General features: G+C 28.2%; 4 protein-coding genes across 4 annotated transcripts; 1 reads left to right on the forward strand and 3 right to left on the reverse strand.

Annotated features, from left to right (window-relative positions):
• Positions 1-6,388: 6,388 nt before the first annotated feature.
• On the reverse strand, positions 6,389-6,640 carry OCT59_028391 (uncharacterized protein; the record flags this gene model as incomplete). Its single annotated transcript, XM_066147252.1, has 1 exon — positions 6,389-6,640. One exon carries the CDS (start codon positions 6,638-6,640, stop codon positions 6,389-6,391), a length of 252 nt encoding a protein of 83 aa, XP_065993977.1.
• Positions 6,641-13,505: 6,865 nt separating this feature from the next.
• Positions 13,506-15,249, reverse strand: OCT59_028392 (uncharacterized protein). Its single transcript, XM_066147253.1, has 2 exons — positions 14,978-15,249; positions 13,506-14,835 (listed from the first exon to the last, which is right to left on the reverse strand). The coding sequence occupies exons 1-2, from the start codon at positions 15,219-15,221 to the stop codon at positions 14,783-14,785; spliced, it is 297 nt and encodes a 98-aa protein (XP_065993978.1). The 5' UTR covers positions 15,222-15,249; the 3' UTR covers positions 13,506-14,782.
• A 347-nt stretch (positions 15,250-15,596) lies between these two features.
• On the forward strand, positions 15,597-16,862 carry OCT59_028393 (uncharacterized protein; the record flags this gene model as incomplete). Its single annotated transcript, XM_066147254.1, has 4 exons — positions 15,597-15,722; positions 15,785-16,127; positions 16,225-16,775; positions 16,845-16,862. 4 exons carry the CDS (start codon positions 15,597-15,599, stop codon positions 16,860-16,862), a joined length of 1,038 nt encoding a protein of 345 aa, XP_065993979.1.
• Positions 16,863-23,872: 7,010 nt separating this feature from the next.
• On the reverse strand, positions 23,873-24,085 carry OCT59_028394 (uncharacterized protein; the record flags this gene model as incomplete). The annotated part of the gene is made up of 1 exon (XM_066147255.1): positions 23,873-24,085. One exon carries the CDS (start codon positions 24,083-24,085, stop codon positions 23,873-23,875), a length of 213 nt encoding a protein of 70 aa, XP_065993980.1.
• Between the last annotated feature and the right edge of the window lie 514 nt (positions 24,086-24,599).

The following is a 24,599-nucleotide window of genomic DNA, read 5'->3' on the forward strand; positions in this document are numbered from 1 at the left end:
GAGAATGCATCAGCATTCGCATGTTTAGTTCCTTTTCAATATACAATGTCATATTTATATTCTGATAAGGCAATCTTCCATCTTTCCAATCTTTTATTATTATTTTCCGTTGTTGAATTTAGTAACCACTTGAGTGCTGCATGGTCAGTGATGATGGTGAATTTACTTCCATAAAGATAATGTCAAAAATATTTAACTGCCCATACAATCGCAAGGCATTCCAATTCTGTGATGGCATAATTCTTTTCCGCCAGTATTAAAGTTTGACTAGCATAGGCAATCACATACTCTTGATCATCAGTTTTCTGTGCAAGTACTGCACCTAACCCTATAATTGAAGCATCGGTATATAAAAAGAAAGGCTTTAAAAAATCTGGGTATTGTACAATCGGTGCTGTTGTTAATTTATCTCTTAAATCCTCAAATGCTTTCTGTTGTAAATTCGTCCATTCATAAGGTGCATCCTTTTTTAATAATTTGTACATTGGATCAGCAACTTTAGTAAAATCTTTGATGAAGTGTCAATAATAAGAGAATAATCCTAGGACTCCGCGTAATTCTCTAATATTTTGAGACTCTGGGTAATTAACCATTTTATTGACTTTTTCTGGATCAGGTTTAACACCTTCTTTTCCTACAACATGTCCTAAAAATTGAAGTTCAAGTACTGCAAAATGACATTTCTCTGCTTTTAATCTTAGATTCGCCTTACGAATTCTATTTAAAACTTCTTCCAAATGTTGAATATGATCTTTAAAAGTTTTTGAATATATAATGACATCGTCAAGATAAACTAAAATGAACTTCTCCTTTATTCCATGTAAAACTTTATCCATAGTTTGCTGAAATGTCGCAGGTGCATTGCAAAGTCCAAAAGGCATAACTTTGAATTTATATGTTCCAAATTTGGTGATAAAGGCTGTTTTTTCCTGGTCTTCTGCCCTTACTTTTATTTGCCAATACCCTGATGCTAAATCTAAAGTGGTGAACCACTGTGCATCTTGTAGAGAATCTAATAATTCATCAATTCTTGGAAGCGGGTAATTATCCTTTTTGTAATATCGTTAAGAGCTTTATAATTAACGCAAAACCTAAGTTTTCCATTCTTCTTTTTCACTACTACTACTGGAAATGACCATGGACTAGTTAATGGTTCTATTAGCCCTTGTTCTAACATGTCATTAATTTCACTCTCAATAAATTCATTTTCCTTTGGTGCTGTCCTATAGGCTCATTTTTTGATAGGTGGCACTTCTTCAGTGATAAATGATAATAATATGTTCCCCTTCTGGAGTTTGTTTTAACTCTTGCAATGATTTAGCGAATAAGTCTTTATTTTTATCTAGTAATTGATGGAGTGATTGATATTGACTTTCCTCTAATTCTTCAATCGGAATAACTTTTTCTGGTTCTAATTGAATATTAGATACATTCGGACTTTCTGATTCTTGCATCACGTGATAAATGTTCCAATTTTCTTGAATGATTTGACAATTATTACAAACTTCTCGATCTCCTAGGGTTTTACATAGGCATTTTCCTGGCCCTTTACTATTAATTACGCCAGTACTAAAGATGTTAGCCGTAATTCAAAAAAGTGTCGTAATACAAAATTTTTATATGCCGTAATTAATTAAGGCTATAAAAATCTTATAGCCGTAATTCAAAATTTTTTAAAAAATAATTAAGGCTAACATCTTTAACCAGTACTATTGTGACTTTGTTGCTTAATATATTTCAAATACCCTGGGTGATATTCTCGATCATTGATTTGAAAAGTACTTTTGGTTATTTCTGTCTTATAAAATAGAACTGCTATGGTGTCTTCTAACTCATCTTCTAATTCTAGTTCATCTACTGGGTCAATGACTGTATATTTTGTTGGGTCCAATTTTTGAGAACATGTGACAGAAATTTGTTGTTAGATTCCTTCATATTTAATGGTGATGGTATTCTGTCCATAATCAATGTTTGCATTAACCGTCTTCAACCATTCGTTACCAAGCAGAACATTATATTCAGCTTAATTCGTAACTATCATATTAATATATATAGACTTTAATATCTCTCATTTGCACTGGAACTTGCTGAACCATTCCTAATGGTGATGATTTTTGTCCTGTTACATCGATGATTTTAATATTTGTAGGTAATTCAATTCCTTTATTGACTTTATCTAGGAATCTTTTAGAAATAATACAACCTACAGCTCCTGAATCTATTAAGACATTAACAGGCTGTCCATATACAATCGCTTCTCCATACAAAGCTTCTTCAGCTCTTTCTTTTTGATTAAGATATGCTGGTTCTTCTCTAATCAATTGGTTAAGAATATTAGTATAATAATTAACTAGTGTTGGGGTTAATTCATTATGTTTCGCCATAAATTGGAATTGTTCAAAAGAAGTAATTGTCCAAGCTCCTTGTTTTTCAGGTTCAGTTCGCTGTAACTCTTGATAATCAGGTACTTTCGTTAAGTAAATATCACAATTAAAAGCTGGATCGTTAAATAAAAATACACATTCATCTTTTTTAATATCTAGCGCTGTTTCTTCTTTTGTTTCTCTAAGCACAGCTTGAAAAGAAGATTCACAATTTTCTACTTTTCCTCCTGCTACTTGCCATAAATTATACATTGTTTTATTTTTCTGTAGTCGTTTCGATAAATAAATTCCAAAGTTATTATATAAAATATTGAGAACATATGTAGGTCTTTTTAATAGTTGAATAGGCTTTTCAATAGGTCTGATTTCTTCTAATAAGTCCTTCCAATTCACTCTTTTAGTACTAATTTCGTTAGAGGGTTTTCTAAAATTCGCACTCTTCCTCTCCAGAGGTGCGCTTAGTAGTTTAAACGACCATTATTTTGGAAACCATTATTAGTTCCATTATTACTATTATTATTATTTGATGGTGGTGACCTGCAATTCCTGGATACATGTCCTTTTCTTCCACAATTGTAACAATCAACATTCCTTAAATCTCTCCCATTATTGTTGCGATTATTATTATTTTGTTGATTATTTCTTTGAAGACAGTTTTTTACGATGTGTCCAGTTCTTCCACAGACATAGCATTCTGAATTATTCCTGTTTTAATTATTATTATTATTGTTATTTGGAATAGGACTGGTTGGTTTAGTTTCTGTACGTATTTGACTTAATGCTGCAGTAATTTCTTCGCTGATTTTTCGTTCAATCATCTTTTCTACACTTTCTGATTGGAAATAACTCATTGAATAGGCGGGTTGGTACATTGCTAGGTTAGTTCGAGCAGGAATCATTCTTCCATTCATATTTTGTAAATATCCTGGCATCATTAAATAGACTGATAAATCCATTCCCATTGAAAAAGCAGTTTCTAATGCTTGTGCTTTTTCCATTGCTTCTTCCACTGTTTAAGGCATAGCGGATTGTACAGGTACAACAAATTCAGGTCTTAAACCTTCAATAAATTCATGAATTTTATCCAATTCCATTCGTCTATCTGTAGGATCTACTCTTTTCCATAATTTTGTAATTGCTGTGATATATTCTTCAATTGTTTCACCTTGTTTTTGTTTCCTATTTCGCAGTTGATGTTTCCACTGACTAATCCTAAAAGGATTACAGAAATGATCCTTAAATAAATGTGTAAATGATCATTGAGGGTTATTATCATTCTCCCAAAAAGTAATATTTTGGCGATTGTACCAAGTTAATGCTATCCCTTTTAGATATGATGCTACTAAAACAATCGCTCGTTCTTGGCTGTCTCTATTAGTTACACAAGCTCTACTAAAAGCTTCAATCCATTCGATAGGTTCCTGATTTCCTCCTTTGAAAACTGGAAAGTTGACCAGTCTAGATTCTTTAGGCTCAACTCCTTTTGCATAAAATTTTTGTGCCTGTTGAAAAAACTGTAACATGATCTTATTTTGTTTAGCTTCATTAATAGGAGTTTGTTCTTCTGATTCCTCATCATTTTGTAAATTATTACTAGAAAAATCAAGAAGGTCATTCTGTCAAGAAATTTTCAAGGTTGATGTTCTAATATTAGAAGAACCAAATGAACCTTGGAACGGTTTTATAGTTACAAATGATTTAGGATTTGACGATAATCCAGTACCAGAATATGGTTTATAAGTTGGAAATGGTTTTGTACCCCATTTATTTGAATTACCGCTAGTTGTAGCTAAGGTTGCTTGTCTAAACCTCTTCAAAATCCTACGATTAGTTTCATCAAAATTTTACTATAGATTTATTATAGTTTCAGCAGAGTTTCAGCAGTTTTGGCATTTATAATAAGTTTCAGCAGTTTCGCCTTTTTCCAAAGTTTTGCCAGTTTTTTAATATAACTTTAATATAGTTTCGGCAGAATTTTGCTTTTCAGCGAAACGCCATCTTGCCTAAACCCTTAGGTTTTGGCAAGCAACCTTAGTTGTAGCCTTTTACTTATTTTTCTCATCCTTTCTAGGATCGTAAATATGGTTGTTTGATGTATCGGCTATACCTAATTGATTAAAACTACTATCTCCATCATTTTTGAGTACTGTATCATGTGATATTATACTTTCTGCTTTTTCTTCTTCATTTTGTTGGTTTTACCACGCTTTGTCTTGTACACTTGTTGTAGATTCAGTTCCTCCAAATTGTTGTTCACTACCTGAACTTTCATCATTTTTATCTGTCTTATTTTGGTTTCCTGACATCTTGCTTGTATTACTAGCTGTATCTGATAATTGTTCTGAATAATATGCTTCCCAATTATTGAATCGGTCTGTGACTTCCCAATAGAATTGTATCATTTCTACTAATGTATCAAATGCTGGTATTACTATATATCTAATAGTTTGTACTAACTCCTGAATTAATTTGTAAACTTCTTGGCTATCTCGTTGTCGCTGTAATTTCCTAAAGATTCGTATAGTATTTTGAGTAAAAACACTATCTGGATACCTGGGTGAAATAACGAATTGCCAAAATTCTCTAAATCTGGGATTCTCTAATAGTCCTAAATTCTGATCTTCTGGATAGCAATCTGCACACGATAAATCTTCAATTAAATCCTGTTTTCCTTGATTATGATTTTTTATATGCTAAAAAATCTGTTGTAAATACTGGAATTCCTTATTCATTCACGGTTACTATTTTTCTTTAGGTTCCACCCAACTCGCACCAAATTGTTATCCTGTCAACAATTAAAGCTGACTGAAAAACTTTAATGCTTTAACAAGTTAACTGGAGTTTAACTTAATGGGAGAGTCTTAAGTTGATCACAAATAATCACGTGAAATAACGTTAGATGTTCAGTTAAAGAAAATAGGTTTTTATTAAAATAATGTAAGATTTTGGATACGACGAAAATATAGATAATCTCTTGGTTACAAAATTAACTATCTTGAATTATATTACTGGGAATAATACTCTTTTCATATAACTCAAAAATTACAATACGATTCTTAACTATCTGACTGACCTTTCCTTCTTGGTAAATCCTATCACTATTTATAATAAAATAAAAATCAAGAATATTTGATAAAATAAATAAAACAAATATAATAAATAAATAAAATAAATAAAATAAAATAAATAAATAAGATAAAATAAATATATCAAATAAATAAAATATAACAAATAAAATAAATAAAATTAATAAAATAAATAAATCAAATATATCAAATTTATCAGATTTATCAGATTTATTAAATAAATCAAGAAAATCAAGAAAATCGAAAAAATTAAGGGATCTACAAAATGATCTACAAAATTGATCTACATAAAACTACTGCGCCACATTTCTATTTTAACACTATAAAAAAAGAAAGAACAGTTAGTAAACCATTCATATATTAAAAAAAACAAAAAAAAAACAAGATTTGTATTTACGAATCTTGATTTCTTGGTTTTCCTTTCTTCGTAGTTCCTTACTGCATTCTAAAAAAGAAGTTAACGGTTCGTTTATAATACATACCAGTAATCTATATTCAAAAATAAAATTGTACCACTTAAAAATCTTATAAAATTTTAAAAATGAAGTTTTAAGAAAAATAAACTAGTAATCTTATTCATCAAGGTGAGTACTATTAAATTACTGGTCAGAATTTTAAAAAATGGTTTGTACAATAAGTTATAAGCATTTAAATTCAGATAATTTTTATATGATTAGCCCAAATTTGAAATAAATCAAATCATGTGAATTGAATTTTATTGGTCAAAATGTTTGTAATTCTAGCTAACATTATGATAAATTTAACACCAGCCTGAATTATTTTACTCATTAATCATAGGAAAATCTTAATCATTATATGTGAGAAAATTTTCTGGTTAGCCAATATCCATTTAAGTTTAATGCCACGTAAAACAAAGCGCCAATAGCAAGTTAGCAAAATATCCAGAAAAAAAGGACGCTATGCTTTCCAAGAATAGGTTATCATAGAAGAAACCATAACAAGAGAGATAGAAACTATTGAAAAAAGTGAAAAAGAGACAGGAAATAATATTATTATTGAAGAGTGAATAGAAGGTGAAGTTGTTGGAGATTTGATAGAGGGTGAGGTCGTTGAAGACTGGACAGAAGAAAGCTTGAAAGAGTTTAAAGAAGTGGAAAAAAGGTTTATCACTGAAGCTCTACACTGGTATGATGATGTTGCAAATAGCATTAGAGCAGTATACACTGGAAATTTAAGAACTACACTTTGGAAAAAAAATAAAGAGAGAAAAAATTAAATGATGATGCAAAGGAAATGATGACACTTAATACATTTTTTAAAAAAAAAATTCTGAGACATTGTATTCACAATCATCTCCATCATCTCTTCTTTCACTTCCAGAAATTACACAAAATCCACTATTTTCCATTGATAATCTTCATGTACGTTTAAAAGAAATAAATGAATAGTGTTTAATAACAAAATCTGCAAAAAAAAATGAAGAAATATTCACCTATAACTACTTACAATGCCTAAGTATATGAAGATTCATCCAGTTGTTATTAAATGGACAAGGTAAAATAGATGTAAGCAATAATATTTCACAAATAATATGAAATAAGAGTACTTATATATGGCAACATGTATTCGGAAATGGGAAACTTACTTTATACAGACAAGAGAACTTCTTATTTATTATCAAGGAAAACATTCAAAATTGGAAAATTTGTTAAATGACGAGGATTTTAAAAATGAATGCCAAATATGATTAAGGTAATAAATACCAGAATCACGTTCTTCCACCAATCTAAAAACATACATTGAAGAAACAGTATTTTCAAAATTGACAAGACACATTAAAAAAGAAACAATTTCTGAAAAAACATGTCGAAATTATATGCATTTGTGGGGTACAAGTATGATGAAAAAAAGAAAGGTATTTATTATAATGGAAACAAGTGACCAGATGTGGTAAAATATAAGAAGGAATGGTTAAAGAGAATGTTAGAATATAAAAAATCTATGAAAGATTTTGATAGCAATATTTTAGATGTTGTTTTGCTTAAGCTGAAAGAGAAAGAATTAGTGCAAGTACTTAATTCATAATGAATGCCATTTTTATGCAAATGATGGATAACGGAAAATTTGGATGCAAAAGGATAAGAATATTTTACGCTCAAAACACATTGGACACTCTATTATGGTTTCAACTTTTCTTTATTCATATTATGGATTATTACAATTATCTGATGAACAATTGCAAGCAAATCCACATATTGAACAAAAAGAGGCTTTTATTCTTCGATCTGTACAAACAGATAGAAATTGGAACATATGTTAGATCAGATATAAAAAATTAATATAATTTTAAAAAAAAATCAATAAATTCACCTTTTTTTATAAATGTAACTCATGCATCAAGAAATTCCAATATTTGAAATATTGCATTTTGAGTATATTGGTGTTTTTTACTTTGATCAATCAACAAATTACAATGCTATGGCAAGTGATGCACTTGTTGCAACAAAAATAAATCTGAGTTCCAAAGGAAAATAGCCTAAAATGTGTAATGGTTGGTATATTAAAAATGGTGAAAAATGCGTACAATCAATGATATTTCCAAATAATCATCACTTGAAAAGGCAATTAAAAAGTATTAAATAAGTTCAATGAAAGAAATTTGCTTGATATGTGAGCAGTGCTCAAGAAAATGTGATGATATTGATCTGAAAGGGGTAGATTGTTGTACACGAAAAATAATGTCATTGCAACCTGATTTTTGTGAGTAACGGTCAATGTTGGAAGAAGCAATAATTAAAGCAGAATACATTTTTGAATGATAACTAAAATTCCATTGCAAGTGCAATTTTATAGAACGATTCTAGGGCTTTACAAAAAGAGAAACTAGATGAATATGCAGTTATAATTTTGCAGAATTAATAAAACAAGTTCCAGAAGTTCTTGTTAGTGTTCCTGTAACAACTATTTGCAAGTTTACACGCAAGTCGTGAAGGTATATAGATGCATATGACAAAGGGTTAGAGGGTAGAACTGCTGAATAGGCTGTTAGCAAATATAAATTACACTGTCAAATATCCAAAAATATTGAAAAATTAATGGAATAGTAAAACAGTGTTGGCACTTGGCCATTTGGCCGTTTGGCCACGGCCAAATGCCAATACAGCCTTAATAAAGTATTAGTATTTTGTTATTTGGCCAAAATTTGGCCAGGGTTGGCCATTGGCCGTTTTGCCATTTTGGCTGGCCAAATTGGCCAAAAAAATTCTTGGCTGCGGCCAAATGCCAACACTAAGTAAAACATTGGTTTTGTTTTTGGTAGTTTCGTTTATTATTAATTAATAACTTTTTCTAATAATAATTTTTTAGTGTATTGATATTTTTATATAATACAAACTTCATTAATGTAATAAAATTTGAACACGTTAGTTTAAAAATCGTCTTTTGTTGTACAAAATTCTTAGATTTTAATTGGTTAATTTGACATCACGTGATATAAGATTTCTGACAGAAAATTGAAATAAAATCATGTGATTTTTGAGTATAGATTTCCAGCACCATATTAAAAAAAATAAAAAAATTAAACCAAGATTTATACTTATTTACGAATCTTAGTTTCTTGGTTTTCCATTTTTCAAAAGTCTACCCGATCTTAAAAAAAAGAAAAAAACGGTTATTAGTAACCGTTTATTAATATTAAAAAAAAATAAAAAAATTAAACCAAGATTCGTAGTTACTTATGAATCTTGGTTCCACTTTTTTCAAAGATCGGAAGCTCACCCAATCCTAAAAAATGGTTATTAGTAACTGTTCATTAATATTAAAAAAAATAAATTAAATTAAATCAAGATTCATAATTATTTACGAATCTTGGTTCCACTTTTTCCAAATATTAAAAGCCTACTGAAACCTAAAAAATAAAAAAGAATGGTTATTAGTAACCATTCATTAATATTAAAAAAAAATAAAAAAAATTAAATTAAAATTCATAGTTACTTACGAATCTTAGTTTTTTTGTTCTTTGGAACTTGAAAGCCCGTTCATACCTAAAAAAAAGAAAAGAATGGTTATTAGTAATCATTCGTAATATTTTTTTTTTTTAAAAAAAAATTAAACCAAGATTCGTAGTTACTTATAAATCTTGGTTCCACTTTTTCTAAAGATTAGACGCCCACCTGAAATCTAAAAAATAGAAAAGAATGGTTATTAGTAACTGTTCATAAAAAAAACCAAAAAAAAACCAAGATTTGTACTCATACTTAAGTTGTTCTAACTTGATTATTTGTTTAACGACCTCTATCTTCTTCTATTTTTTAAAAAATTTGAGATCTAATAAACACATATTATTAAATACCCCCTCTATTTTTAAAAAAATTTAAAAGCAAATAAACATATAGTGATAAATATTCCCTTTAAATTTTGCCTGAAATTTTCAAATTTTCTTATATTTATTTATTTAGTTTGTTTAACTTAAGCCCCCCTCCCCTCTTAATTTTTTTAAAAGATCTGAACGTTAAACAAACAATTAAATTGGAACAGCCTTATGAATCTTGATTTTCTGTTTGTCAGAAGTCCACCTGAACCTATAAAAAAAAGAAAGAAACAGTTAGTAAACCATTCCATAATAATAAAAAAGAAAAAAAAAATTTAAGATTTGTAATATTATACTTACAAATCTTAAAAGTACTCCTTTTTCTGTTTCCATTTCCTTTCATTTTCCCCTTTTGTTTTACCCTTTCCTTTTGTTTTCCCTTTCCATTTTTCCAAAACCTATAAAAAAAAACAAGAATGGTTAGTAACCATTTCATAATATTAAAAAAAACTACTAAGATTTTACTTACAAATCTTAGTTTTTTATTATTATGAAGCTTATTTCATCTGGCAATACCTGCAAGAAAAAGAAAAAAAAGAAATATTAAAACATTCCTAAAGTAAAAAAAAATGACTTTTCCTTCCCATTTACCTTATTATCTAAAGTCTAATACGTAGTTTCGATCAGCATTCCTATAAAATTACTATGAAAAGGGAAAGGGCCACATTAAAATTTTTTAAAAAAAATAATAAATTTTTTTTTGTTTTTTCTTTTTCAAATGCTAGTCTAAAGGATGAGAAAAAGAAGGAATAAAAGTTTAAAAAAGAATGCATAAGATTTTTTTTAAACTTTTGATATGTGTAATGTGTGACGTGACTATTCGACCAGTATGGTTAATTATTCGACCAATGTCTAATTGTAGATCATTGCTAATTAAGATCAAATTTTTAATTTTAGTCAAATATAGGCCAAATTTTACTAATGCCAAATATTTCTTTTTTGACTAGTAATATTTGAGATGCCCGTACTAGAGTTCTGAACAGGTTGACCAAATTCAGGTAACCTGATAGGTTGACCTGAATTTATCAGGTCAGATTTAGCAATTGCAATTTAGCATCAGTTCAGGTTGTAACATCAATATAACATGAATGACTTGTTGACCTAAAACTATGATTTTATATAATATAAGTAAGTTATAGTATTATAATTCACTTTTTATATTGATTTTATATATAAAAAGTGAATTGCGGTATCAGAATTCACTTTTTTATATTGATTTTATATATAAAAAGTGAATTGCAGTATCGGAATTCACTTTTTATATTGATTTTATATATAAAAAGTGAATTGCAGTATCGGAATTTACTTTTTTTATGTTGATTTTATATAAAAAAGCTAGTTATAATATTGCAATTTACCTTTTTATACGATTTCAATATAAAAAAGTGAATTGCAATATTTCAAAAAAAATGGTTTGCACCATTTTTTTTTTTGATATTTTAATAAAAATTTTGAAAATTTTCAGGTTTCAATTCAAGTCAGGTCAAAAAGATAACCTAATATAACATGATCTGACTTGAGTGATCTGAAAAAAAATTTCAGGTCAGGTTTATCAATTAACCTGACCTGACCTGATCCATTCAGAACTCTAGCCTGTAGCCCTGTACTATTGAAAAAAGCTATTAAGAATGTTTTATCAATATCTCTACTACTCACAAAACTACTTCATGACCAATAAATTTGCCGAAGTTTACGTACTTGCCTTTTTTTACTTTATTACCTTTAACCTATATTACACTATCATGTGATACTGATATAAATTGAATTAAAAATTCAATTACTTAATGATTAAATTGGTTTAATCACTGTGGTCGTACCTCCATAAGTGTATGCACTTGGGACCTGACTATGCACATGCAGTTAGGGAGGATATGCACTTAAAGAACAGCTAATAGAAAAATCAATATTAGTAATTGGAGAAAATATTTATTTAAATTCACTTTTATTTTATATTATATTTTCATTTTAATGAAAGAATTGCACATACAAAAATGATTTGTGGCGTAAAATAATATAATAAAATTAAAAAGATTGAAAAATATTTTTTATTCAAAAAAATGTAATTTGTCAAATTTATCTATTTTAAAGAATCAAACAGCTATCGATGATTGGTCAATATTACAAATTATCATGTGAATGTATTTATGGAGAATGTTCTGATATACTTGGAATTCAGAATTACATGCACGTGTAGAACATAGAGGTGTACACTTAGCTCTAAGTCCCTAACTTGGGATCAAACCATGGCATGTATATAGGAAGGGAATACACTTATAGAGGGTGCACTTATAGAAATACGACTGTATTCGAGTTTTCTGAATCGTCTAACGGTGCTATCAAGTGACTGCTTTTCTAGTAAAATAGTATAATTGCATCTACTGTGCTTGAAATATAATATAGGGGATAATCTAGGGAGTGTTAATATTCTTATAATTATCTTTTATTAAGATTTTACTTTTACTTTTATCACTTTTTAAAAGACTATATAACTTTATTTTTAGTTAGTTTATTTTTAATTGTTTTTTTTAATATAATTTGTTTAATTGTAAATATTTTGAATAAAATTAATAAAGATAAAGATACTATGCTATGTTTGCTCAAAAGTGTGACTTATGACCTGTTTTAAAGATATCTAAGGTCCTTCTATTATATTTACTTTCTAGGTGAACCTTAACTCTTCTAACCACTTCTCAAATCTATCTAATTGGAAAAAAGTATTTGGACCATTAGAGGTAGTATTTGCTTCTATTTTAATTTTCTATGATCTTTTTTTTTATAATATCTATTAACTTTTTAGTAAACAACTTGCCAATTTCTCAATATCTGGATGAATTTTTCTAGTTTGTTCTTCAGATAGTGAATTATTTTACGGATTATAAGATGTAACCATACATTCTTTTTCATAGATAAGGTAATTACTTGAATAAGTCTTTATAGTGAATAGTGATTATTAAAATGTAGTTGACTGATCATATATCCAATTATAGGTAAGTAATATAAACTTGGAAAATTCCCAGAAAATAATATTCCAAAAAGTCATATTATTCCAGAAGTTTTGGTATTCCATATTTTTTTCAGCAAAACTTTTCTGCCTATAAATTAGCCAAAAAATTTTCTAAAGCCTAGATTCTGGTTTCTCTGGTCGAATTTTTTCTGCCTCTAGCACTTGCATCTTCATATTTTTAATTTTATTGTGCAGTTGCTGATTAGCTTTAATCCACTCATCATATTTCCTAGTTAGTTCTTGCATGAATCAGCCAAATGTTTCATTATTATAATTAAGTAATTGTTTTTACCAGATGATAAGTTCATTTTTAACTTGGCTATTAATTTCTGCTTCATGATTGCAGGTAATATTGTCAGTTTGTATTCATTATCTAAAACATAAGAAATAGGCAATGTTAAAGATAAAGGACAATCTGGCCAACTTTGGGGTGCAACTTTTTCTGATCCATGGTTTTGTGTCTCCAGTTTAATGAATTTTCATAGACATTTAATTTATGATGTAATTCTTCTATCCTATTACATTTTTCAAAGATCTGTTCTGGAAGAATAGGATTACGAGAGTGGTGTAAGAGCTGATTATATGCCCTATTTACTAAACTTATTGGAAGCTTATATATTTATAATCAGGATGGAACATTTTCCTCAGACGCAAATTTTGCATGCAAAAAAATTATGCACAGCACTTTCGGCGCATACATTGATTAAAAAATTGCTAGCCCGATATGGGCAAAACTTTATTAATTGTTTTATTATGCGTAACGACAATCATGCTTTACAATACTACATATTAAAAAAATGCTGAACTTCAAGATGGTGACGGCTGGTCACGATTCGTCATCACGTGATATGATACGCAAGTTCGATAATTTAGAAATTCTCATGCGAATCGAGATTTGCAGTCTAAATTTTAAACATTATGGTCATGGAAGTTTGGTTGCCCATAACTGGTTTGAATTTACTAGTATCTAATCTTGGGCGCATTAAAGACAAAAACGGTATGATATTTAAGCGAAATCCATGTAAAAAAAGTGGTTATGTACTTCCAACATTAACATTAACAGTTAATGGTATACTAGAACCCATGTAACCACAAATAAGATTTGGTCTAATCCGCTATTGACTTCACGACACACTTTGGATATTTCGGATACTACTATTTCTTCACTATTAAATCCCTCACAACCAAAACCTACAGTATCAACTATGCGATATTTAGTAGACAATGAACTATTTCCATTTCCATTTCCCTGCTTTGAACTTTCCGTGTCTTAGTCGCACAAACCTTTATTCCTAATCCAGAAAATAAGCCATACGTTAATCACATTAACGGCATCAGACACGATAATCGGGCTATTAATTTGGAATGGGTAACTCCTAAAGAGAATGCTGAACACAGGACATTCCCTAATCCCGGCCGTGGCAGTTCTAGACTAATCATATAGAAACATTATTATACAGGTTTGGAATTCTAGGTAATACACTTAAAATCGCAGAATGTAGCATTACAACATGTTGCAGAGGAAAGATAAATACTGCTGGTGGGTGGCGTTGGATGTATTATATGGAACAAGACCCCAATGAAGAATGGAAAGAGATAGAGGTCAATTCACAAAAATTTAGATTTCACCTTTAGGTAAGATTCAGTTAGTTAGTGGCGTGATCATCCGAGGATCGTTATGCGCAAGCTATTACCGAATTGGCCGAGTTCACAAGTATTTGGTCTACCGCTTGGTTGCATTGGCATTTTGCCCCAAAGAAGAAGGAAAAGAAAATGTAAATCATATTGATGGGGATTCTACAAACAACAGGGCATCTAATCTCTAATGGTGTACATGAAGGAAAACACTCAACATGCCATACGTCTTGGGCTTCGTAGTAACAGCTCCACTCAACGTGCTGTCAAAGTTTTTGATGATGGTTCTATTCGAGAATTTCCATCCTTAGCTGAAGCACAGCGCATAACTGGAATTAACCGGTCAAATATTTGTGAAGTATGTCGAGGTATTCGAAACCATGCTGGAGGTCATCGCTGGGAGTACATAAATACAATAAAATATTGAGTTATTTAGTTACATACGAAATTTTGATTGTTAAAAATGGATATAATCCTAAAAGAATTTTTATTATTGCAAAAATAAAATACATGAAGTCTTTATGCGGAATGTACCTGCCTATTGTTTGATTTTTTTCTTGTACAATGTTTTTAGTTGCTGGTTCATCGCTGGAAGATCCCAACACTTTTGCATAATTGCAATGGGTCATACCACCTAGTTGCGGGACGTACCCATCACCCGCCAGACGTACTATTGGGCTAGCAAAAAGGCCGATATGTTCTCCATCTCGTACATCCACCGGGACGTACCCATCACCCGCCAGACGTACTATTGGGCTAGGTGGAGACAAGAAGGCAATCATGCAAAACCTGATAAGATAGAAAATAAAGCAGGACATCCTTATTACCTTATTACTATGTAAAATTATCCAGTGTATTACAAATGCCACGTGGAATTGTCACGATCACGGATCACCAAAATGACCAAATACGCGTTATCTGCCACTATATCAACTGGACTTTAAGATGAATTGGGTCCCCCAGAGCAACTTAAGAATATTATTGACAATTATTTCTTTGCAAATACGTGGTACGACTGGTGCCTTGTTGAATTTCTTGAGTTTAAGAGAAGCGAAGTCCTGGCTGGCCTTCTAAAGGTATCCGTGCATCATTCGTATAAGAAAGGTTTACAATTGATCCTGGAATCAAAGCCACCCGATGATGTCTCCTTCGCCATTATGAAACAGCTAACACAAAAGATAACAGAAAGTGAGGAGGTCAAAATGTTTTGGAAAACAATAACTGCTGAAAAGAAATATAAGGAACAATTAGATATTATCAGAACCAGTGCTTCATTCGAAAGTGTAAGTAGTCTATGTGCTTTGCACGTATTTTTTCGATCACAATGCATTAATTTAGCTTTTAGGATATTCTCAAAATTCGCGGGAAAAGATTTTCTGAAGAAATTGATGATGTAGCTCAACGAGATGTAAAAAGAGTGGAACTTGGAAATGATAATGAAGATATTAGCACACCTACAAGAATTAAATTTGAAGCTCAAAGCGAAAAAATAGAAAATGGAGAATATGAAGAAGTGGAGATCGACAAGGAACAAACAGCGTTTTGTTCAGACAACAATAAACAAACTAACAATCAAATAAAAGATCACAAGTTAGAATTATTTTCAACTCCTCATAAACCGATCCTTACACCATATAAGTTTAGTATTATATCGTCTAAAGTTATTCCTGGGTTTAAATCCCTTAAAAGTACTCTTAATATAAGATATCCTGAGATAGTAAATGAGATCGAAATTTATGAGAAAGAACAAAAAAAGACTAACCAGCTTGGGAACAACTCTTACAGTATGGTTACGAAAAACTTTATCATCATCCACTCCAGAGGAGTTATATGAATGCCTTATGCAGAAATTGCAAGATGAAAACATCACAGACCGAGACAAGAAATTACATGAAATATTTGAGTTAACATTAAGGGAATTTTACTTAATGATTAAATATAATCCAAAACATGCTCTCATAAGACACAATTCAGAGAGAAAATTTTTTGTCGAAAGGGTGTCAACACCATTTAAACTTGTTGAATATGTGTTTGGAACCATTATAACGTATTGGATTGAAAAAGAAATAATGTCGACAAAGGCAACGGAGTTCGTAGATGATCCAATTGGTGATCCAGTTTCGAAGAAGGCTGATGCACTGGCCACAGATCTTACATATAATTTAGACGTTATGAATATGGAATCATCAGGAGGTCCCTTTCAACAAGACAGAAAACATACTCTCGAGGATTCAGAAAAGATCTCCAAAACATTCTCCTCACGAGTCTCCGAAAGTATCTTTGTGCTAGTGTTGAAACCGCCAAAAAACTTAAAACATACAATATTCAAATCGTTGGTATGCAAATTGTTTCTTGTATTATATATATATACTGATGTATTGATATTGATATGACAATTTTTGTAGAAGATCGAATTACACTAATGGAAGTATTCCTTTACAAGCCACGGATCTGCAAAGAGATTGAAGTCAGAAGTGCCGTCTTTCCATTTGCTTTATCTTCCATAGGAGAATATATGCGTATTTTTGAGCTTATATCATACTATGTGGTATGTTATTCTGTTTTATAATACACAATCCTATCAAAATAAGTTATTAATTTTGTGCATATCTAGGATGGATTGCTCAAGCGCCAAGAGGTTATACGGGAGTTGTCTAAAGAAAGTAATGGAGTAAAGGAGGTAACTTCAGAAATATTTTCGGATTGGTGGAGTAAGACTTTGTAATAATTTGCTATCTACCAACAACTGAAATGGTTGCGTAACATCAGAGTTATGTTACAGAAAATCCGTTATAATAATGTTAAGCATTTTATGTGATATGAATTTATCTGATTTTATTACCATATACAGTATATACTTGTATAATATACATGAGTAAGAAAAAAAAAATAATACCCAATACTGGCGAATTCAAGTTACAAACTGATTAATTACTAAAATTGTGTTGATTGATTTTTTTTTGCATTACAAATACGAAATATTGTCATTACTTCCAGCTAATTTTTAACTACTATTTCTCCTAACCTGGGATGCAACATATTTAAATATTTAATATTATCTTCACTTAAGTTTGAAATAGAATTGGCTGTAAACGATTTAATTCGTTGTATATATGTCATCCGTTGAATATTATCGTCACTAAGACGGAAAAAAAGATCATAAACTTTTCTCGCTCCTTCAGCTTTCTTTTGGAGTGTGTTTTTTGGGAAGCTGATCCCTAACATCATCTTATGGGCCTCATGTTCCACATTCGTTTTTCTGTGGTGGGCAAGTTGCTTCTCCAAAGTTGTAATAAGCCATTATTAGTTCATGACGTGTGTTTTCATTCCATTCCTCAGCCTTAGAAATTTTAAAATACAGATCAAAAAAAGTTCGGGAGTCTTCACCTCTCGTATAGATTCTCTACGAAGGCCTTTCCTTTCCTTAATCTCAGAAAGTCGAGTAGTATTAGAAAATAACTCCCGGATAAGCTTGTTTAAAATATTAGAGTCCTCTGGTTGAATATACAGTCGACCCCCTATATAGTCACCCCCGTATAATCACAACATATAAAATTCCCCTTTATACCCAATGTACTAATAAATATATTAGAAAAACCTCCTCTATAGTCACAACATATGACTTTTTTTATAATCACACCCTTTTTTTCGGTCCCGAGGGTGTGACTATAAAGGGGGCTGACTGTATATCAAATAGGAATAGAATATAATGTTAAACAACTTATTTTTTATTGATTAGATATCTAAAGATGAAAGAAGTGTTTTACATCTATATGGTTATTCTTATAAAAATAGTAAAACAAAAAAAAAAGATTGTATTTGTAAAAGAAAATCATTATACAATATTATCAGCATTAACAGTAAATAGATTCATTGTAGCTAATATAATATAAGGCAGTTGTGATAAAGATAAACTTCAAACTTTTATATTAACATAAGTGGTAATTATTTATTTATAAAAATTGTTATTTTAATAGATAAAATTATTTATTTTTTAACGATTATTTTAAATTATTACAGATAAATCTGTATCCTAGTAAAAATAGTTCATTATGAATAATGCTCATATTTATTATACATGCCACCCAAATTATTTTGGGCTGCCATAATTATAAGTAAAATCCCAAATTCAATTATGGCATCCCAAATTATTTTTGCACTTTACATAGTAAATTATATATAAACTAAATGAATTACGGCATCCCAAATTATAATTATGGCATCCCAAAATAATTTGGGCAGTATGTATAATATTTATCATAATGAAAATTTAATAAAATCAATTGAAGAATTTGGATGTAAAGTATTTTATTTGCCACTATATTTGATTTAAATTGGCTAAAAATATTTAAGGATATTATTAATAATTATGATGATCTTATTTATATACTTTTTGTAGCATTATCTCAAATTACTTCTAAGACAATATTTTTAACAATCAATTTATATATAATAGAATTTTACATGCATGTATAAAATATAAAGAAATTGATAATCACATCAAAGAAAATTTATTTACTAAATTTAGAATGATTACAAAGTAATATAATATAAATCTACACAAATTTCTTTGACTCATCATGTAATGTTTATCTAATACCAATTTTTAATATACTTATAAAATTATATACTGCATCAGATAATCTAAATAATTGGTTAACCTGAATTTCTTTATCCTCAAATTTTTGCAAATTACATGTAAATTTGTTTGCATTATATTTTCCATCCAACTCTTCCAAAAATTCATTTATAGAAAGAACTTTTGATATATAATTTTAAATTATATTAGAAATTAGTAATGAAGAATTTTCATTAGAATTTAAATTTGAAAAATTATAAGAAGCAGGTTTAATTGAATGTAACATATTAAAAATTGCATGATTAGGCAGTATTTTAAAATCTGTATTATTTTTAAATTGATAAAAAAAAACTGTTAGTTATGATAATATTATAATATTATAATTATTTTAGCCAAAATTTACAATATCTTGAGCTCACATTGAAAAGAATATATTTGATAAAAACAAATAATGACTATTTTTCATAAAACAATGTTTGTGATTATGAAAATTACAAACATATTTATCTTTGGGTATTGCTAAATATCACCAGTGATGATCATCACCACATGTAAAATATTTTTTGAATTTTCAAAAATTTTTGACTGAGATATTATTCTAATTATAATATAAATATTATTATTATATGTAAATTTATGGGTAGAACAAGTTTGCCTTAGATTATAAAGGCTGTTGTTTAGATAGTTTTTGAGAAAAATAGGAAAGTTTGATTTTATAAGCAAAATACAATTTTTTGTTTTAAAAAAGATTTTTTTTAGTCAAATTTTCAAAATTTTAGTGTGATTAATATCTACTCAGGTTTGTTTTACACATTTATTATTTAAATTGAAATTTTTGAAAAAAAATTTACGATGTGTTTTTTAATTCTGGCCAAAATTATAATTTTCAGCCAGAATTAAGTGGTATAGTGACGATCACCACTGGTGATATTTAGCAATACCCTTTATCTTTTAATTGCATTATAATTTTACTAATCACTTTTTTTTTTCATCAAGTTTACTTTTTTTTGAGATTCTATTTATTACTGTACCTTTTTTTTTAGTTTTAACTGATTTAGATTTTAGTGTTTTTTTTTCTTTACTTACCATATTTTTTAAATTATCATCTTATTTATTATAATAAGTACTTGTAAATTAATATCACATTAAACAATTAAAAATTCAAATTGAAACTGAATTTTTACTTTATATTCTTATCTTCATAGTTACAATTATTATCACCTTTTTCTTATTAGAAATGTAACGTTGATAATCTTTTAAAAATACTTCAAAAATAATTTTATTATCTAAAAGTATTCCTACTTCAACTTCTAAATTACTCTTATATGCTAAAAAATATTCATTATTAAAGATTAATAAGACCCTGAACACAACTCACATTTGAGTTTGTGTAGAGTTTATATTAAAATTTTTCAAAAGTTGCATATTACAGAAGTATTTTCAAAATTTTATTATCCTACATATCTCTGTTTTTAACATAACCAGTAATTCGATTTTAATAAAATTTATATCATTGGATTCGTTTTGATGAGAGGATTCTAATGATAGTAAAATCAAATTCCTAGCTTCAATATTGACAGAGTTATGTTATAAAATGTATTTTTACTTTAGTACTTAAAGTTTACTTGTGAGTTATATTAGTATTATTCAGGGTCTTAGATTAATCCTATATATTCAAAAATAAATTGTTCAACTTTTATTAAAAAATTAATATATTTTGTATCATCAAATAACCAATTAACTAAAATAGATGGTAAAAGTTTCTTTCCATTATAGCAGATTTATAAAATACCTTAAATTTGTCCATCATGTCAAATTAAATAAATATTTGACAGTCTTTTAGTCATCAAATTTTCCAAATTTATTAGTAAATAGTTAAAAATGAACTCTAAAAAATTTTTTTGTATTCTAAATCTTGCATCTAACCAATTTTTCTATTACTTAACCAATATTTCCAGTATTAAAAGTATGTTATATTTATTTCTAAAGGTACAGCAGGATTTTTGCCAAATTTCATAAATCCACTATAATGCCATTTTTAATTGATATATGAAGCTGTAATTCTGTCATTGGATTTACTACTATTAAATTGCTGGATTCTTTTTTTTTTATTTCCTTTCCAAATTTATTATTTTTTGACTTATTTTACTATTATAAGTTGTATAAAGTAAATAGTAAAAGGAAGTTTTCAGATTAACTTCATAACCAAATTTAAGATTACTTCTACTCATAAATTTGTTTAAAAAAAGTCAAGAATTACTTGTATTATAGCTATACTTTTCGTCAAAATGACAAAATACTAATTAAATTTATTTTGACAGATGTAATGTATTTTGACAGACATAATTAATTCATAGTAATTTTATAATAAATAGTAAATTGGTTCATTCACCAAAATATGACGTAATTAATTAGCGAAGAAATATAATCATAGCACAAACCTTTATAGCTACGTACTTTAGCTATTCAGTTATTTTTTGCTGGTTTTTCATACTTATTACAATGATAGTTTACAAATGAAAAGTTTTTTCCACAGTATAAGCACTTTTAATAGATAAAGTACGTTTCTATTTGATATTTTCTTATATATACTTGTACTTCATATACTTCATTTTTATTAAATGACATTTTAACATGTAATATAAAATTGAATATAGTACTAGTCTACTAGACGAAGTAATAAACATGAATTTCTATAATCTATATATAAATTTATAAATCAAAGAAATATTATTGGGTTAAAAATAATGTTACATAAAATTGAATTTTTTTTGTGAACCTGTATTAATTAGCTAATCACATTTTATTTGAAAACAGCAATAAACCAAATAAGTTATGCTAATTAAAAAAAAAATTTAATTAGTAATATTTTTTTTATATGGTAAATATTGCAAATATTATAAAATAAAAAAATCTGGTGCAAAGTGAAATATAATTATTATATTAATAAAATCAGTTTAACTATTCTAATAATTTATATATACTACTTAGACAAAAGTAAGCAGAATCCTATTATGTTAATTTTTTAAAATTGCACATAATAACAATGCTTAAAATCTTAATATATAATAATATAAATTTTGAAGAATATAATATCAAATTTTTAGATTTCTAGCCTTCATACAATTTTCTTAATTAGAAACAAAAATTTGATAATTAACTATATATAAAAATAAATAAAGTGAGCAAATAATCCAATACTGTTAGTTTATTTAGAATTATACATAGTAATGATACCTGAAATTTTAATATATATGTGGCAGTACAGAGTTCTGGTTAATGTATATACATGAAATTTCTTTTTCCTAGTTTTTATTTTTATACAAATTATGAAAAAATTAAAAGAAAATTAATTTTAAAAAAACAACAGTACTGTACTTTTACATTTTCTTAAAATTATGCATAATAAAATATTATATTTTTTTTGTATTGTAAAAAATATAGTTTAGAAAATAAATATATGAATTTTTATATTTTTATACTACCGTAAAATCGTGAAAATAAGTACCTCTTAAAAATAAGCACCCCTGTCAATTTGCAACAGCATTTGTAAAAAATTAAAAATAAGCACTCCCGATAAGCACCTTCTAAAAATTGAAATTGCGCAACTACTGGTAATATGTTAAAAAGCCACTTTTATTTTTTTTAAAATTTACCAGTGATTTTTTATTTAAAAATATTACTGGTATTAATTATTAAATATTTATTTTTAAATTTTATAAGAAACACCTTTAAAGAGAACAGATTTCAGTTCTAAAATGAAAATACTGTAAGTACAAAAGGAGGAACGCTTACATTTACTTAAAGAAATGAATACTAACATTTTTTTTATAATTATTTTTGTAGAATTTTTAAAGTGTAGACTGTAAAATATAATATAGTAGGTATGAGAGGAAACTTCAGTATTTTATTTAAGAAACTATACTAATGTTTCTTTTTTGTTTAATTTTTTATAAAAAATACATTTTATTAGTTTCGCAATTTATGACTTATGGCAGAGTTAAGAAGTTATTGAGAAATAAACTGGTAAGAATTTTAATTGTCAACAATTTTGGTACTATTATTTAATTCATCTAAATTTTTGTCTTCAAATTCTGTCAATTTCTTCATAAACCATATCATCTTCAGATCCGTCTAACATATTATTCGAAATAGACATTTTTTAAAAGAATTAAAGATAATTTGGTCAGAAATAGCATCTTACGAACATTTAATCCAGCCGCATATACATCACTGATCCCTGCTCTTTTCAAATTACCAGCTTCAGTTTCACTAGTGCTACCTTGACACATCCATATATGCCATTCTTTTCGCATATTATTTTTGAAAGGTTTATTTATTGATACATCCAATGGTTGGCATATACTAGTTAATTCTGTAGGAATAACAGCTAAATGAAAATTATGCTGTTTAAACTTTTCTTTTACACTTTCTTCCAGATGACCTCAGAAAGAATCATACATTATCATAGCAGGTTCTTATGACAGATTCTCAGTCATACGTAATCTAAGATCCATTTTCTTGAAACCAACAAATGACTCCTTTTGAAATAACTTCACCACAAGGAAGTTGTTTTCCTTTAAAAATACAAATGGGTGGATATTTGGAACCATCTAAATAATAAAATATTTGTTAAATTTAAATAAATATAAATAAAAAGAAATTTAAAAATTCTTACTAGCCGAATAAGTTAAAACTACTGTAAACTGATTTTTATCATTTCCAATAGTACGAATATGCACTGTTTTATCCCCCTTTATTATTAATAGTCATATTGCCTGCTATATCAAACCATATGGGAGTTTCGTCTATATTATAGATGCTATTCAGATCAAAGTTATATTGTATTCTTAATCATATAATAAAGCGCTTAAATTCTTCCAATTTTGCATCTGTATCTTCAGGTAATTTTTGCGAAATTTTAGTTTTTCTTCTTAGTGATAAATCAAATCTTTTCATAAATGATTGAATCCAAGTAAGGGTTCCTTGAAACTCATTATCTCCCATTGGATATAATTTTTGAATTACAGGCTCTTTAAGAATTTTATGCATTTGTAATTTTACCATTATATAATTAACTGCTAAGCCTTTTTTTCTTTGTTCAATTATCCATTTATATAACTTGTCTTCCGCTTTTAGATAAAAAGCCTTTCTACCAGATCCAATATGTTTCTTTTTTTTATTTTCTTTTTCCCAATCATCACTTTATTTAATCCATCTTCTGATCATTGAAGCATTTAAATCAAAATATCTTGCTGCAGCATTTCTTCCATTTACTAAAGCATATTTAACTACTATCAATTTTTCTTCTATTGAATATGAAGTCCTTTCTCTTACACCAACCTTTTTGTTTATCATTTTTTTAAGAACAAGTATATTCTTTAGACGCGTAAAAAAAATTAAGGGGTAAAAAAAAAGAATAAGTATATTTTTTAAACGTGTAAAAAAAAAATTAAGGAGTAAAAAAAAATCGTAAAAATAAGCACCCCTATCAATTTTTGTGATCACATGATTGCAAAAAAATGGTGCTTATTTTCATGATTTTACGGTATAGGAGGGAACTATAAAAAGGGGTACATTG

The sequence above is a fragment of the Rhizophagus irregularis genome, chromosome 8, assembly GCF_026210795.1.
Source record: "Rhizophagus irregularis chromosome 8, complete sequence".
Classification (NCBI taxonomy): Eukaryota; Fungi; Glomeromycota; class Glomeromycetes; order Glomerales; family Glomeraceae; genus Rhizophagus; species Rhizophagus irregularis.

Bases quoted from the DNA above. Each gene is read 5' to 3' on its own strand.
- OCT59_028392 (XM_066147253.1), bottom strand. From the start codon at position 15,221: ATGATTGCCTTCTTGTCTCCACCTAGCCCAATAGTACGTCTGGCGGGT. The intron at 14,836-14,977 runs GCAGGTACATTC...ATGTACTCCCAG, and splicing joins AGAAAAAAATCAAACAATAG to CGATGACCTCCAGCATGGTT.